A 16,464-nucleotide genomic window follows, 5' to 3' on the forward strand; every position below is an offset into this window, starting at 1 on the left:
CGGGTATGTCCGCCCTTGCCTGACATCGCCATGCCTTGAGCGAAGTTGCGGCGAGCGACGAGCCATGGCCGCACTAACGAGAGAGAGAGAAAGAAAAACAAAATACGTACACATTATGTTCAATTACAATAAAAATACACATAACCTTTAACATATTTAATTAGCCCCAAAAGTGCAAATGGTGTGACACATGTCCACTGCTCCAGTCAGCATCACTAAGCATAGACAGATGTTCATCTCACCGCACTCCCAATGCGATAGCATCGGGCCTATTTCTAGTTTCCTAATAAACCACAGTTTCTACTTATAAGAGCCAGATTCAATTTCTACATAGTGAATGGAGTGGCACCGTATCTCAGCACCGCACTTTATAGACTGACTTATATTTCTATCTACCGCTAAACACCAACAGCATTTCAGTCTTTGTCACATCTTCTGATTCCCCATCATTCATATTGGGAACTTAGGTCCTCTTCCAGTGCCCTGAACTTCCATGTCACGCCAGACGCCATTTACCTCTGGGCTGCCATGACAGAAGTCCAAAGCAGTGGCAAGAACTGAAGATTCTAATCCAAGCATGGGGGATCAGAAGATGCGGAGGGTACCCGATGGTAGTGTAGTAGATGGTAGAAGGTAGTAAGAGAAGGGCTGAAGAGGTAAGTAGACGGCAGGTATAACAATTATTTTTTTCCAAATATTACATTAATTGTGCTTTGGGTTATGGAGAGATCCCAGACCATAAGGCTATGTTCGCACACTGCATTTTTTACCTGCGTTTTTGGTCCGTTTTTGCTGCAGAAATTTCTTGAGAAATTTTTGTAACCTTTCTGCAGACATAACCTTTCTGCAGACATTCCCCAGCAAAACCTATGGCAAAAAAAATTAGCTGTGCACACACTGCGTTTTTTTCTTAAGAAAATTCTTTCAGTAGATTTTCTTAAGAAAAAGAATGAGCATGTCACTTCTTTTCTGCAGCTAACTGCGTTATTTGCCATAGATAATTGGCACAATAACGCAGGGAGCAACCAGCGGTAAAAACGCACCAAAAACGCACCGAAAACGCGGCAAAAACGCAGGTGCGTTTTTTAACGCAGGTGCACTATCCTTCACTCTTAAATTTCTTAAGAAAAATCATTTTTCTAGTGTGAACATAGCCTAATAATAAGGGACAGAAATTTTGCATAGAATAACTTGTCCGCAAATCGAAACTCCGAGGAAAAACCATGCAAACAGACGAATTTGAATTCTGTCTGATCATTCATCTCCAGTTTGTACCTTAAGGCTGTGTGCGCACTTCGTGTTGCGTTAGTTGCAGTTCTAAACGCATCCTCTGGCAGTAATGGTCTTTGTCAAATTTGGTTTTGACCACAAAAACGCTATAAATACGCTTGCGTTTTTACCGCGTTTTACATGCTTTTTCATTGCTTAAATTCAGATGCCTTTTGAATACAAATACACTACTAAATAAAGTTTAACATTCAAACAATATGAAAGGAAAAAAATTACGACAAATATGATTAAAATCATACACAAAATAACTAAGTTTATTAAAATGATAACTGTGTACTAATATTTATGTATAAAATAATGTTAAATTATTGATTTTCATTAATTTAATTGTCGGACTATGTGTGTGTGTGTGTAAAGAGACATATCATGCCCTTAATATAATGTCAAAAACGCATGCGTTTATTTTGTCAAAAAAGCATGCTTTCTGCATCAAAAAAGCATGTAAAATGCTAGGATTTTGATTTAGGATGCGTTTTGAAACTTCTCATTGACTCTAATGTTAGCAAAACACTGCCAAAATGGCAAAAACAATTGACATGCTGCTTCTTTAAAAGCAGAGATTTTGACAAATTTTCTGCAACTAAAACGCTGCATTTTTAACAGCATAGTGCGCACAAGAAAGCCCTATTATTTCCCATAGACTTTGCTTTAAAATCAAGGAGCATGCATCTTGGCATTAAAACGCTGCAGTTCAAAAGGCTGTGGAAACGCATGAAAAAAAGCAAAGTGCGCACACAGCCTAAGGCCTCTGCCACACTCACGTGAATTTCACGCACGTGCCGAGAGACACGTATTTTCCCTGCGTGTTGCGTGCAGGTAAGTACGTGTCTCTGGTACGTGCGTGACACGTGTGTTCTACGTGTGCTATCCGCGATAGCACACGTAGAATCAGTAATTATTATACTCACCTGGTCCTCCCTGCTGTCCGCGCTGCTGTCCGTGGTGCTGATCCTCGGTCTCCAGCCCTCCCGTCTCCCCGCTGCTGCTGCTGCCAGGCAGTGAAGTGAATATTCTATGAGATTAATGAGCGGCGGTCGGCAGCAAGAGGCAGCAGCGGCAGAGACAGGAGGGCTGGAGAAGGTGAGTTAATGTTTTTTATTTTTTTCCCTGACATGTGTGTTTACTCCGGCGCGTGTCACACGGGACCGCATCCACACTACACCCGTGTGGTACGGGTGCGGGCCGTGTAACACCCGTGCTGCCGGAGAAAACACTGACATGTCAGCGCTTTGAAAATCGCACACACGTACAAACGCACACGGACACACGTTCCGTGTGGTTTTACGTGTGTGTGCCTGCTACCATAGGGTAGCATTGCTGTACATGTCTCCGTGCCGCCGGTACGTGTAAAAAATGCCAAACACGTGCCGGAGGCACGGATGTGTGGCAGAGGCCTAAATTAGTATAAAGGAGAAACATCAGCTCCCCACACAATAATCAGGCTCTTATACATCTCCAGAAATGGAAAAAATAAAGAACTGCTGATCTCAGAAAATGGCAATACAAACTTCTGCATTTTTTTTTTACAACTAAATGATTAAAAACAAAACCTATAAAGTTTGGCATTGTCATGATTGAACGGATTTAAAGAATCACATTACCAGGTTATTGTTACGGGAAAATGCACACTGTAAAACTAAAACCTGATCAAAGTGAAGGAATTGAGGCTTTTTTCACAATTTTACTAATCTTACTTAGATTTTTTTTTCCTTTTTTTTACTACATATTTTGGTAAATTGAATGATGTATTTCAAAACTTTAACTTCAAAATAGCAGCCCTCAAATGGCTACATTATAGACAAATAAAAATGTTATGGGTCTTGGAAAAAAGGAAGAAAAAGCGAAATCCTAAAGACAAAAAATCAGCTGGTCATGAAGGGGTGAACAAACTGAGGAGAGGTAAAGAAGGAATCAATGAAAAGTCAGAACTCACCTGAGAATCCATCCTTACAAGCACAGGTGTAGTTTCCTATTGTGTTAGTGCAGGTTGCATTAGGTGGGCAGATATTAGGGGTCAGACATTCATCAATATCATCACAGTGGGTCCCATTACCTAATTAATATTAAATGTTTTACAATTACCTGACGACATAACATTAGAAGTAGATGTGATAATGAAAAGGTATTAATCTACATGAATTGTCTAATCAATGAATGAAAAATAGAAGCATGGAAACATTAACTCATCGAACTCCCACATTACATATTATATATAAACTGAGTGAAATTCCAGAGGAAATTGGGGCAGAGTCTCTCAATTCAGGCTGAAAGTTAAACTTGCATAAATTCAATGTAAAATGAATCGGCTATGAAAAGGATAAAAAGAATCTTGTCCTTTTTATCAACGTTCAACATACAGTATCTGTCCCACTACCATGATTCCTCTAATCGTCTCTTGTGTCTTCTATCTACTTTATTTTCCTTTACCAGGTCTTCCATTAGGCCACACTTTATAAGAAGTGTAAAACACATTGCTGATGTGCGTTGTAATGAATACTGTTACATTGGGTGTGACGCACATCATTGACGTGTATCACAACCTATATATGACAAGTGGCATACTTCAATGGTAGATTCAGTGGAAGGAAAATGAGAGATGGAAGAAAAAAACAAAATAGACTATTGGACGACTGACAAACACTGGATGGTACGGACAAGGCTGAAGACAGGGGAGTATCACAATTTTTTTTCTGTTGCCTGCTCCAGTAAATTGGCGAACACTTTGCTGGGTTCATTCAAAGTAAGTTGTAGAGAAAAAAAAAATCAGATTTTGGTTAAACCGTATGGTAAATTCATGGTGAATTTGAGGTGCCCCAAATTGATTCACTTATTTCTAATTACAAAGCAGCTGACACAAGATCTCATGTTATGGGCAGCATATAGAAAATTCTACTGAAACCTCTCACTGATATTCAGAATAACATGGCAATAACTACTATACCAAGGAGGTAATATAAAGTGATCTAATCATATGCTCACCTGAGAATCCATCCTTACAAGCACAGCTGTAATGTCCTATTGTGTTAGTGCAGGTTGCATTAGGTGAGCAGATATTGCCGGTGTCACATTCATTAATATCATCACAGTGGGTACCATTACCTGAAAAATGTAAAATGTTTCACAGTTGGCAAAGGATCAAAAATTGGAGGTAGATAGATGAACATATTTATTACTAAAATATATAACATTGTTATCTTCCAAGTCAGAACCAATAAGTCCACAATTATATGGAATACATTAGGGGTCATTGTGACTAATATATAGTTTATTTTTCCAACATTTGTTGTTAATTATTCATACTTCATTTATTAAAAAACTAGATGAATTTTCTCAAAATGTACTAAGAATTTTTCTTTTTCATACAAACAAAGTCTTATCTTTCCAATGCAATTATCCACTTCAGAGAAGAAGAGGGCTAGAACTGTAGTGCTACCAGTTGGGAGTGGCAATCCTAAATGTCAATAATTGACCCTTAAATGAGAATTGCAACATGACTTTGGCTAAGTGAATATTTAGTTTCTCAGGGGAACATTGAATGGCCTTTGAGTCTCCTTGCACAATGTTTGCACTCCCCACAAGGAGAAACATCTCTCCTTAAACACTCTATCAATGCCAAATCCTGCTTTGCCCTGATGAGAACAAACCCCCGAAAACCTGTGTTTGGTTTGGCTAAGTGAATATTTAGTTTCTGGGAGGAACATTGAATGGCCTATGAATCTACTTGCAAAATGTTTTCCCTCTCCACAAGAAGAAACATTGCTGTTTCAACACTGTCAAGGGCCAAGTCAGCCCTGATGACAAACAGCACTCCATCCTCTTTCTCTTTAAGGCCTGTTTCAGACGTCAGTGAAAAACACCCACGTTGTGCCGTGATTCACGGCACACATGGGTTGTCCATGTGTAATCTGTGATACATGCTCCGTTATTCGTGATTACACATGGAGATAAACTCACCTGTCCCTACTCCTGCTGTGTGTGGTGCTGAACTCTTCGGCTCTGCTGTGTTTCCTGTCGCTGCTGACCTCCGCTGCAGCTATTTCCGGGTCAGCTGTTCCTCCATACGTGAATATGCATGCCATAATGAGCCAGCTCTGAAGCAGCAGCCAGCAGAAGCCGGAGACAAGCAGTGCTGGAGAAGGTGAGTTAAAAATGCTTTTTATTTTCAATGTCCTTGTTTTTCTGGTACATGTTTCATGGACCCAGGGCCGGCGTTAGTACCCGGCAAATCCGGTCAAATGCCGGGTCCCTGAGCTGCCGCGGGGGCCCACTCGCGGTGGAAAGAGTGGTGTACCGTTACTCAGGGGGGCCTGGTGCCTGCGCTGTTACCACCCCCCTACCCCCCACCGAGGATCGCGCTTTCAATTGTATCGGCATTGCAGTTGCTGATACAATTGAGAGCAATGATGAAAGAGTGAGCAGCGCGCTCCCTCTCTTATCATTCTCTCCGCTGTAACTTTCGGCGTTCTGACAGCTCTGCAGCAGAGCGTGGTGATGTCATCACTGCGCGCCTGCTGAGAGGTCAGAGCAAGCGACAGCAATGGATACGCCGAGGAGACTGAAGCAGCAGGGGAATGAGGATAAGTGAGTATGTTCACTGTACACTACATTAGACTGCCTACTGCCCTCTGGCTCTGCACTGTGCTGTATACAGCTGTGCTATATACAAGCTGTATACTACATTGGGGTGCCTACTGCTCTCTGGCTCTGCACTGTGCTGTATACAGCTGTGCTATATACAAGCTGTATACTACATGAGGGTGCCTACTGCTCTCTGGCTCTGCACTGTGCTGTATACAGCTGTGCTATATACAATCTGTATACTACATTAGGGTGCCTACTGCTATCTCTGGCTCTGCACTGTGCTGTATACAGCTGTGCTATATACAAGATGTATACTACATGAGGGTGCCTACTGCTCTCTGGCTCTGCACTGTGCTGTATACAGCTGTGCTATATACAATCTGTATACTACATTAGGGTGCCTACTGCTATCTCTGGCTCTGCACTGTGCTGTATACAGCTGTGCTATATACAAGATGTATACTACATGAGGGTGCCTACTGCTCTCTGGCTCTGCACTGTGCTGTATACAGCTGTGCTATATACAATCTGTATACTACATTAGGGTGCCTACTGCTATCTCTGGCTCTGCACTGTGCTGTATACAGCTGTGCTATATACAAGATGTATACTACATGAGGGTGCCTACTGCTATCTGACTCTGCAGTGTGCTATATACAGGCTGTGCTATATACAAGCTGTATACTACATTAGGGTGCCTACTGCTATCTCTGGCTCTGCACTGTGCTGTATACAGCTGTGCTATATACAAGATGTATACTACATGAGGGTGCCTACTGCTATCTGGCTCTGCAGTGTGCTATATACAGGCTGTGTTATATACAAGCTGTATACTACATGAGGGTGCCTACTGCTATCTCTGTCTCTGCACTGTGCTGTATACAGCTGTGCTATATACAAGCTGTATACTACATGAGGGTGCCTACTGCTATCTCTGGCTCTGCACTGTGCTGTATACAGCTGTGCTATATACAAGCTGTATACTACATGAGGGTGCCTACTGCTATCCGGCTCTGCACTGTGCTGTATACAGCTGTGCTATATACAAGCTGTATATTACATGAGGGTGCCTACTGCTATCTCTGGCTCACACTATATGGAGGAATACAGGGGCTGCATACTACTATACCCCCAGAGCTGTATGCCCCCCCCACCCCAGAGCTGTATACCCCCAGAGCTGCATGTCACCCCCCAGCTCAGAGCTGTTTGTCCCCCACCTCAGAGTCACTGCCCTCCTCTAGAGCTGTATGCCCCCCATTGCTATATACCCCTTTCCTCAGTAATATGTATTCCCCCCAGTAATGTGTATGTCTCCAGCCTCTCTTGTGATGTATATACAGCAGTGTTAGTGTGCTCTATGTGCAGCCATGTCTGTTAGACAAACGGGGAGGTGAATGAAGCTGTTGTCAGCTTCCCAATAATAGAAATATATGTACAGTATAAATATATAAAAATATAAAAATAATGTGTGTGTGTGTATGTATGATGTGTATCTATGTATGACAGTGTATATGACTGTGTATAGATTTATATCTATTTATATGTGTTTTTGTGAATTTCTCTTTAAATAAGTATGTGTACGTATGCCTGTATGTGTATGTATCTGTGCATGTCTATGTGTGGATGGGGCCCACTGAGACTCTTTCGCCCAGGGCCCACAAAAACCTAGAGCCGGCCCTTTACGGACCACACCATAGTGTGGCCCGTGGGACATCAGTGATGCCAGAAAAAATAGACATGTCTCCGTGTGGCAACCACGGACACGCGTGTACGCCGCACAGAGACAAGGTCAGTGAAAAATCACTGATGTGTGCGCAGACCCATTGATTATAATGGGTCTGCGAATGTCAGTGATTCTGGTGCGTATAAAAACTAGCACATACGTACCAGAATCACTGATGTGTGAAACAGGCCTAAAAAAGATATTTGAAAATCTAATTTCCCAGAAGAGCACTGCTTGGTCCTCTTCACAAGCCTACAAATTCTGACTCATTGTCAGAGGCATCTCAGTTAGCCAAATGACTTCCTTTATACTTTGGAGGGACAAAGACTCTGTAAAACGTGACTGCAGGAGGAGTGTCTAGTTTGACTTTTAATCCTAAGCGATATTGCAAGGTTCATTAAAATGTCAACATTCACATTTAGGATTGCTACCAGCCGCAATAGGTGGAATTAGTGCTAAGATCCAGTTTCTTTTTGAAGAGGATTTTTGCTAATTTATGTTACCAGAGAAGGATGGCATGGTCACTATTTTTTGATGGTACAACAGTATATTGAAGAAATATATGACAAGTATACAGTATATGACTAGTATTACTCTCAGTCATGTGTTATATATAATTGCTTAACTGTTCCTAGTTTTTGCATTTTTTTACTTTTTCATCGTCTTCTTCGAAGATCCATTTTTTTATTTTTGCATCTACATAAACATATTAGGGCTTGTTTCTTTGTGGGATTAATTGTACTTTTAAATATCACCATTCACCTTACTATATATTTTACTGAGAAATGGGAAAAAAATTCAAAGTGGGATAAAATTGTGAAAAAATGAAATTCCAACACTGATTTCTGGGTTTTGTTTTTATTTTGCCGATTGTATACATATAGAGAGGAAGTCGTGAAGGGGTGAAAGTTTGGCAATTAAATTAAGCCATACATGTACAATCTGGTATGGATAAACAACTGCATATCCCATGTGACTCCCACTAATAAATGCCCAGTAAAGCATTTTATTCTTTTATACCAGGATCCTGTTATACTGAACTGTGTCTGTGTTTTTACTATTTTTAAAGGATTTCTGTCAGTATAAGTTGATTGTGCAAACCAAGTACAGGCGGGGACAATCATTCATATACACATTATCACCTGTTTGTTTTCCCTTAATCTCCATCCTTCTCTGGCTCCATGAAGCCAGTTCTTTCAATAAAAGTAGAGGGGAGGGTGGAGATTGCAGGAAATCAAAGTGGAAAAGTGTGTTTAAATGATTGGCCTGGCCATGATGCATAAGTGCCTGTACTTGGTTTTTCACAATCATCCTGGGCTGACAAAGTCCCCTTAACCCCTTCACCCTCAAGCAATTTTTCTGTTGTTTTTTTTTGTTGTTGTTTTTTGCTCCCCTCCTTCCGAGAGCCGTAACTTTTTTTTATTTTTCCGCTAATCTTGCCATATGAGGACTTGCTTTTTGCGGGACAAGTTGTACTTTTAAATGAAAGCATGAATTTTACAATGTAGTGTACTGGAAAATGGCAAAAAAAATTCCAAGTGCAGAAAAATTTACAAAAAAAGTGCAACTGCACGATTGTTTTGGGGTATTTTATTCACCGTATTCACTGTATGGTAAAACTGATGTATTGGTGTGATGCCTCAGGTCGGTATGAGTTCATAAAACTCAAACATGTATAGATTTACTTTTGTCTAAAGGGTTAAAAAAAATCAGAAATTTGTCCACACTTTTTGCGCCATTTTTCGTATCCCATGGTGTTCTAATTTTTTGCGTCTCGAGCAGACATTTTTAATGGTACCATTTTTGCATAGATGCTACATTTTGATCGCCTGTTATTGCATTTTGCGCAAAATTTGTGATGACCAAAAACCATAATTTTGCCATTTGAAATTTTTTTGCCCCTACGCCGTTTACAGATCAGATTGATTCTATATTTTGATAGTTCGGCAATTGTCAAAGTGGCGATACCAAATATGTGTATATTTTTTTTATTTTTTTAGCCTTTTAATTTTCAGTGGGTGTGAATGGAGGGTGATATGAACTTTTAGTTTTTCTTTATTTTTTTAAAACTTTTTTTTCTTTTACTACTCTCACTAAGGGGCTATAAGGATCAGCAGTCTGATTGCTCATTCATTTTTCCCGATCAGAGCTGCACAGCTTAGACCAGGAGAAATGCTCATCTCTTGTAACAGCCAGCCCTCTCTCGGCTGAAACAGGAAGAGAGTTTCCGGGAGGAACATTGAATGGCCTATCATTCAATCTGCAGAGAGAAACTGATGCAAATATTGAATTTTCTAAAATCTTTATTTTATTAGCAAAATTTGAATTTACCAAATCAAGCTCTAGTGTTAAGCAGGCTTTACACGCTGCGACATCGCTACCGATATATCGTCGAGGTCACGTCGGTAGTGACGCACATCTGGCGCCGGTAGCGACATCGCAACGTGTGACGCAAATGAGCGACGATCAACGAGTGCAAATACGTGCGATATCGTAGCTTGTTGTCACATCGCTCATTTCCATAATATTGCTGCAGCAACGGTACGATGATGTTTGTCGCTCCAGCGGCATTACACATCGCTGTGTGTGACGCCGCTGGAACGACAAACATCTCCTTACCTGCCTCCACCGGAAAAGGAGGAAGGAAGGTGGTGGCTGGGAGGTTCCGGCGCTCATCTCCTCCCCTCCTTTTCTATTGGGCGGCGGTACAGTGACGCTGCTGTGACGTCGCTGTGATGCCAAACGAACCGCCCCCTTAGAAAGGAGGCGGTTCACCGGTCACAGCGACGTCGCAGAGCAGGTATGTACGTGTGACGCTGCCGTAGCGATAATGTTCGCTATGGCAGTGATCACCATATATCGCATGTGCGACGGGGGCGGGTGTTATCACGCTTGGCATTGCTAGCAATCGCTAGCGATGTCGCAGTGTGTAAAGCCCACTTTAATCTGATCCTCCTATGATGTCTAACAAGATTGGAGCCATAGGTAAAATATTTTCCATGACCCTGTGCTACCTTAGCAACCATCGGCTACCTGTGATCACATCTTAGGGCTTCTGATGGCAGCTGGTAAGTACGCATTACATGCTCTGGGCATTTAAGTTACACTGTTACATTTTGACAGCGCGATTTAAGGTGTTAGCAGGCGCGGTAAGCTGTTCAAATCAGTGGGGTGATTTGAACTTTTATTTATTTATTTTTATTATTTTTTTAACTTTTCTATTTTATTTACTTTTTTTTTTTACTTGTCCCCCTAGGGGACTATAAGGATCAGTAGCCTGATCACTCATTCATTTCTGTTGATCAGAGCTGCATATCTCTGATCATCAGAAATGAGGTTCTCCTGTTACAGCCACTGCCCTGCCGGCTGAAACAGGAACTATGTCATGATAGCAACAGGAGTCATCACATGACACATCGCTACCATGGCAACCATCGCCTGCTCGTGATCGCAGTCATTTAAATTGTGCTGTAACATGTTAACACTGCAATCTAAAGAGTTAGCAGGCATAGGTGGATAGCGGATCCACCTGCATCTAATAGCCGTACATGTGCAAGGATCTCTGCCGTTTCACCGCAGCAGCCGACAGGAATCACCCCTTTATGATTTATGACATACTGGTATGTCCTCGTTCGTGAAGGAGTTAAAGAAAGGTAAAAACAGGAATTAATGAGAAATCAGAATTCACCTGAGAATCCATCCTTACAAGCACAGATAAAACCTCCTATTGTGTTAGTGCAGGTTGCATTAGGGGAGCAGATATTGTTGGTCTCACATTCATCAATATCATCACAATGGATTCCATTACCTAAATAATAAAAATAACTGATAGATAACGGAGGATATCACATTAGTTACTCTAGGTTGTATGCTTTACCCTGAGCACTCCATCTAAGGATCTTTTTCCCTAAAAGCAGGATACAGATTTAACTCTGATGATGAGTTTGAAGGAGGTGGTCACATTTACCCACACTCTTTTCGTGGTATGCTACTGCCTGTGTTTTTAAAGAAGAGTTTTGAATTAATGAATTAAGTGCATTGTACATGTTAGATGCAAGGATGTGATATAGCATAGTTGAGACCGCGCAGCGACTGGTGCCAAATAGCGTTGAAGCCTGGTAAGACAAAGTATATTGTTATGTGATATTCTATGTGTGGTAAATATATTAACGATGTATAGTAGTTGGATAAATGTTAGAGTGATATGAAGGTGTTAGCATGTATACCAAGTGTAAGCACTTCCTGGTTAAGAGGAAGCTTAAAGTCAAGAGGGGAGGAGTGACAGATGGCCAGTGGGTTGGTTAGAGAGACGGGCCTTGTGAAGTGCAAGTTCTGCAAAAGGGTTTGAGTAAGGGAGATGTTGTGAGGTAGTCTAGCCAGTTAGAAACTCGGAGGTAACCTCAGAAGGTCCAGAGCTTATGGCTCACCACAGGCAAGCTTAGAGAAGTCAAGTGACTAGACAGCCATCGGGGCAGCAGACAATGGTGCTAGGAAGATCTTGGGAACTGAGGCGCAGGCCCGGCAGCTTGCGGACACTAGGTCCAGGAAAACAAGGATAGGTCGAGACAGAGTACCCCAGGAAGTAGCAGTAGCAGAAGTGTACAGTAGAAAGGGTGGCCATGTCTGTCGCAATGGTGGAGAAGAAAATAAAAAAGTTCAAGTTTGGTTTACCCAGAGAATTCCAGTGTTGGGTATTTCAATACTGCGTCTACGAAGGTGGTGGGCTAGGGGTTAATGGATACCACCCTGAAGAAAAAAGTAAGTGTTACCCAACACACCCGAAGTGATCCACAGACATTGACTCTTTCTGGTGAAGGGCTGTGGACACTTCCCTTCAAGTCCATTCACTAAAAAGTGAAAAACAGAGTCCAAAAGATGTACATTTGGACCACTGGCGGACACAGGTAGAAAATGGCCCCTTTGCAAGAAGAATATATGCACCCTTTGCAGCACAAGAGCTCATAAAAATGTCAAATTGCACCTGCTTTGGAGAAATGGGCCTCCCTTACCTATTGGGCCACTGTGCAGCCATACAGGTTTCACCAATGGTATGTCCACCCCTAATTTGGAGGCTATGTGAGCTTCTTTTTATCACTAGTCTTCATTTTTGTTGGACACAAAAGCAGAGCTGACAATAATCGGTGCCATAAAAAACTTTTCCAAGTATTCTGACTCAGGTTTTTATCTTATGGGAAGAATAAGTGAGAACCTACTGCATATGCTGACATATTAAGGATAACATGGCAATGCTGTATTCATTGCAGAATATGTATTCAATCCGATCAATTTATTTGCTTACCTGAGAATCCATCCTTACAAGCACAGGTGTAATTTCCTATTGTGTTATTGCAGGTTGCATGAGGTGAGCAGATATTGCCGGTGTCACATTCATTAATATCCTCACAGTGGGTCCCATTACCTGATAAATGTAAAATGTTTCACAGTTGGCAAAGGATCAAAAATTGGAGGTAGATAGATATCAACATATTTATTACTAAAATATATAACATTATCTTCCAAGTCAGAACCAGTGCAGATTGCATAAAGGGTACTTTACACACTACGACATCGCTAGCGATCTCATTAGCGATGTGAAATTCTAGATCGCAAGTGCGATCTTTTGGGATCGCACATAGGTCATTTTACGCATATGCGATCTAGAATTTCACATCGCTAATGAGATCGCTAGCGATGTCGTAGTGTGTAAAGTACCCTTTAGGTGAGCAGAGATTGGTCTCACATTCATTAATATCCTCACAGTGGATCCCATTACCTGATCAATATAAAATGAATCACAGTAAACTGAGGATATACAGATGTAGCATTCCAGAACATGACGCATATACTATGATGGAAGAAGATATCTTGATCGAGAAACTGTAAAGTGTAACATGACACCTAACATTACATTCTGAATGCATTCTACTGTGTTTAGTGTCCATTTACAGCTTTCTATATCATAATATATTTAGTGTTTTTTGTTTTAGGCAAAAATAATGTTACAATTGGTACATTGGAGGTATATAATTTTTCTAATAAAACCATGGTCTTGCCTTTCTGTAAGATGTGGTATATGACTCATAGTATCATGCTTATTCTCTGTATATACTGTATATTAAATATGGTGACAAACATTTTGACATTTTTGATGGGATCTCATTGTACCGAAAGTCATGATCAGCTACAGTATAGCAGACCTAAGCAAAGTACAACCGGCCCTCTGGCTGTTCCAGTCTGTCCCATGGACTGTTACAGCGGAAAGACTGGAAACAGTGTCCCATGGGCAGCCCCATTCCCTTCTACATCCCGTGTCCCGATTTCACCGCTATCTCCATCCTGTGCCACTGGCTTCCTCTTTCACCAATCATCATGTGCGACTGAGACAGCAGATGCAATGAGATCAAATCATTGCAACTATTGTGCATAGAGTCAGTGCACCAAAGACTGGAGCAGGGAGTTGGGGGAACAGCAGCGAGGTGAGTATGCTTTTTTTTTCCTCTATGTGTGATATATATATATATATATATATATATATATATGGGGCTACGTAGGGGCTCATACTTTATATAGGGAGCTATGTGGGACTCATACTGCATATCTGTATATCGGAGAGCTATGTGGGGCTCATCCTTTATATAGAATGATTATATTGAGGTTCACACTGTATATAGATGGCTATTGGGGGTCATATTGAATTTACAGAGGTGATGTGGGGGCTCATGCTTTATATAGCAGACTACATGAGGGCTCATTCTGAATATAATTAAGCAATGTGGTGCTCACATTGTACATAGGGGGTTATGTGGGGTCTCATACTGAATATAGAAAGGTGTTGATAGAGAGTTACCTTTATTCAATGAAATGAAGCTATATCAATTCAGAGCACGGACAAGGTATGAGGCAGACTTGTAACAGAAAAGGAGGATCCAGCAACATGTCCATGGACATACTGTATTAAAAGTACCACTTTTAATTCAATATCTCCATGGACGTGTTGCTGGATCCTCCTTTTCTGTATATAGAAGGGGTATGTGGAGGCTCATACTGTATATAAGGAGCCTATGTGGAGGTTCATTCAGAATTAGGAATGCTAAGTGAGCACTTATACTGAATATAGAGAGGGTATGTGGGTGCTCACATTGTATATAGGGGTCTATATGGGGGTTCATACTGAATATAGTAAGGTGATGTAGGGATGATACTGTATACTGGGGCCTGTGTGTGGACTCATGCTCTATATAGAGGGGCTGCGTGCAGGCCCATATGGTATATAGGAGGGCATCAGCATATTAAATCTGATCAATATTAAGGGGAATGTGGCAGCAGGTTTTTGCTATGTAAACTAAAGCCAACATACTGTAGCGGTTAAAAAAAAACAAAAAAAACAAAAAAGAACAACTATGCCTCTCTTATCAGGCTCCATGCTGGTGTCTACTTAACCCCTTAATGACCCTTGTACGTCATACAAGTTGGTGAATTTCGCACATATGACGTACTGAGTACGTCATGGAAATCATGCGGGTACAGCACCTAAACCCCTGTGATCGCCGCTGGGTCTTCGGCTGATGTTTCAACCAAGACCCGGCTGTCACTGCTAGGAGTGGTGCCCATGCCGCTCATGGAAGTTTAACCGCCTAAATGCTGCAATCAATAGTGATCACGGGATTTTGGAGACAGGGAAAGAATAGCGCTCCTCTCCTGAGCGATCTGGTCCCTGTTATGCGATCATGAGGATCCAATCATTGCCATGATGACCCTGGGTTATCACCATGACGACTCTGGGTCATCACCATGACGACCCCAGGTTACCCACCTACAGAAAGTCTTGCACACCATGCCAGATACATTAAGTGCAAGGCAAAGTGTCAGAGCTGCGAGTGCAGCACTGGCACATATAACCCACTCCACTGATGTGAGCAGGTGATTCACAAAATTTTGCAACATTGAAAAGAGAAAATACAAAAATACAGTTTTATCACAAAAATGTTGCTTTAACCTCAAATCTTTTGTTTTCACAAGGGTAACGGGAGATAATGCACCATAAAATTTATGATGCAATTTCTCCGGAGTATGCTGGTAACTTACATGTAGTGGAAATCTACTGTTTGGGCTCACGGCAGTGAAGGAGAGCCATTTTGAATATCTTCTCTCCATCACTTTGACACTTTTATGTTAAAAATGTCTTATTACAATTTTCACAGGTCAAAGTTATAAAATACTGTGAAGGACCTTGGGTTCAACATGCTCACCAAAAATCTAGATAAATTCCTTGTGGGGTCTAGTTTCCATAATGGGGTCACTTGTGGAGGAGCTCCACTATTTAGGCACATCAGGGGCTCTCCAAACGCAACATGGTGTACGCTACCTATTCCAAACAATTTTGTGTTCAAAAAGTCAAATGGCACTCCGTCCCTTCTGAGCCATGCCGTGCACCCAAACACCCAATATGGCGCTCCTTCCCTTCTTCATCTTGCACTGTGCCTCAAAAGTAGTTTTCAATCTACTACACTTGCAAACTTCAAACGGAACCTAAAGACTCATCTGTTCAGAAATGCCTATAACCTTCAATGACCTCACTGCTTCACCACCGTGCGGAGCTTCCGCCCCACCACCGTGCAGAGCTGCCGCCCCACCACCGTGCGGCGCTGCCGCCCCACCACCGTGTGGAGCTGCCGCCCCACCTACACCCCACCTACTGTCTCCTCCCCATAATCCTATAGAATGTAAGCCCGCACAACAAATTTAATGGTCCATTTTGACAGATTACCCTTGCGAAAATGAAAAATTTGAGGTTAAAGCAACATTTTTGCGGTAAAAAATGTATTTTTCCATTTTCACGGATCAATGTTCTAAAATTCTGTGAAGCTTAC

The 16,464-nt window shown here is 41.6% G+C and overlaps 1 protein-coding gene across 1 annotated transcript in view; it reads right to left on the reverse strand.

The window, feature by feature from the left end:
- LOC142297264 (uncharacterized) overlaps positions 1–16,464 on the reverse strand; it is a 280,648-nt gene that overhangs the window by 72,854 nt on the left and 191,330 nt on the right. The window contains exons 66-69 of the mRNA XM_075341519.1: positions 12,894–13,013; positions 11,283–11,402; positions 4,270–4,389; positions 3,224–3,343 (exon numbers count right to left, since the gene is read on the reverse strand). Coding sequence (XP_075197634.1) covers positions 3,224–3,343; positions 4,270–4,389; positions 11,283–11,402; positions 12,894–13,013 — 480 coding nt within the window. The remainder of the gene's footprint in view (positions 1–3,223; positions 3,344–4,269; positions 4,390–11,282; positions 11,403–12,893; positions 13,014–16,464) is intronic.

The sequence above is a fragment of the Anomaloglossus baeobatrachus genome, chromosome 3, assembly GCF_048569485.1.
Source record: "Anomaloglossus baeobatrachus isolate aAnoBae1 chromosome 3, aAnoBae1.hap1, whole genome shotgun sequence".
Classification (NCBI taxonomy): domain Eukaryota; kingdom Metazoa; phylum Chordata; class Amphibia; order Anura; family Aromobatidae; genus Anomaloglossus; species Anomaloglossus baeobatrachus.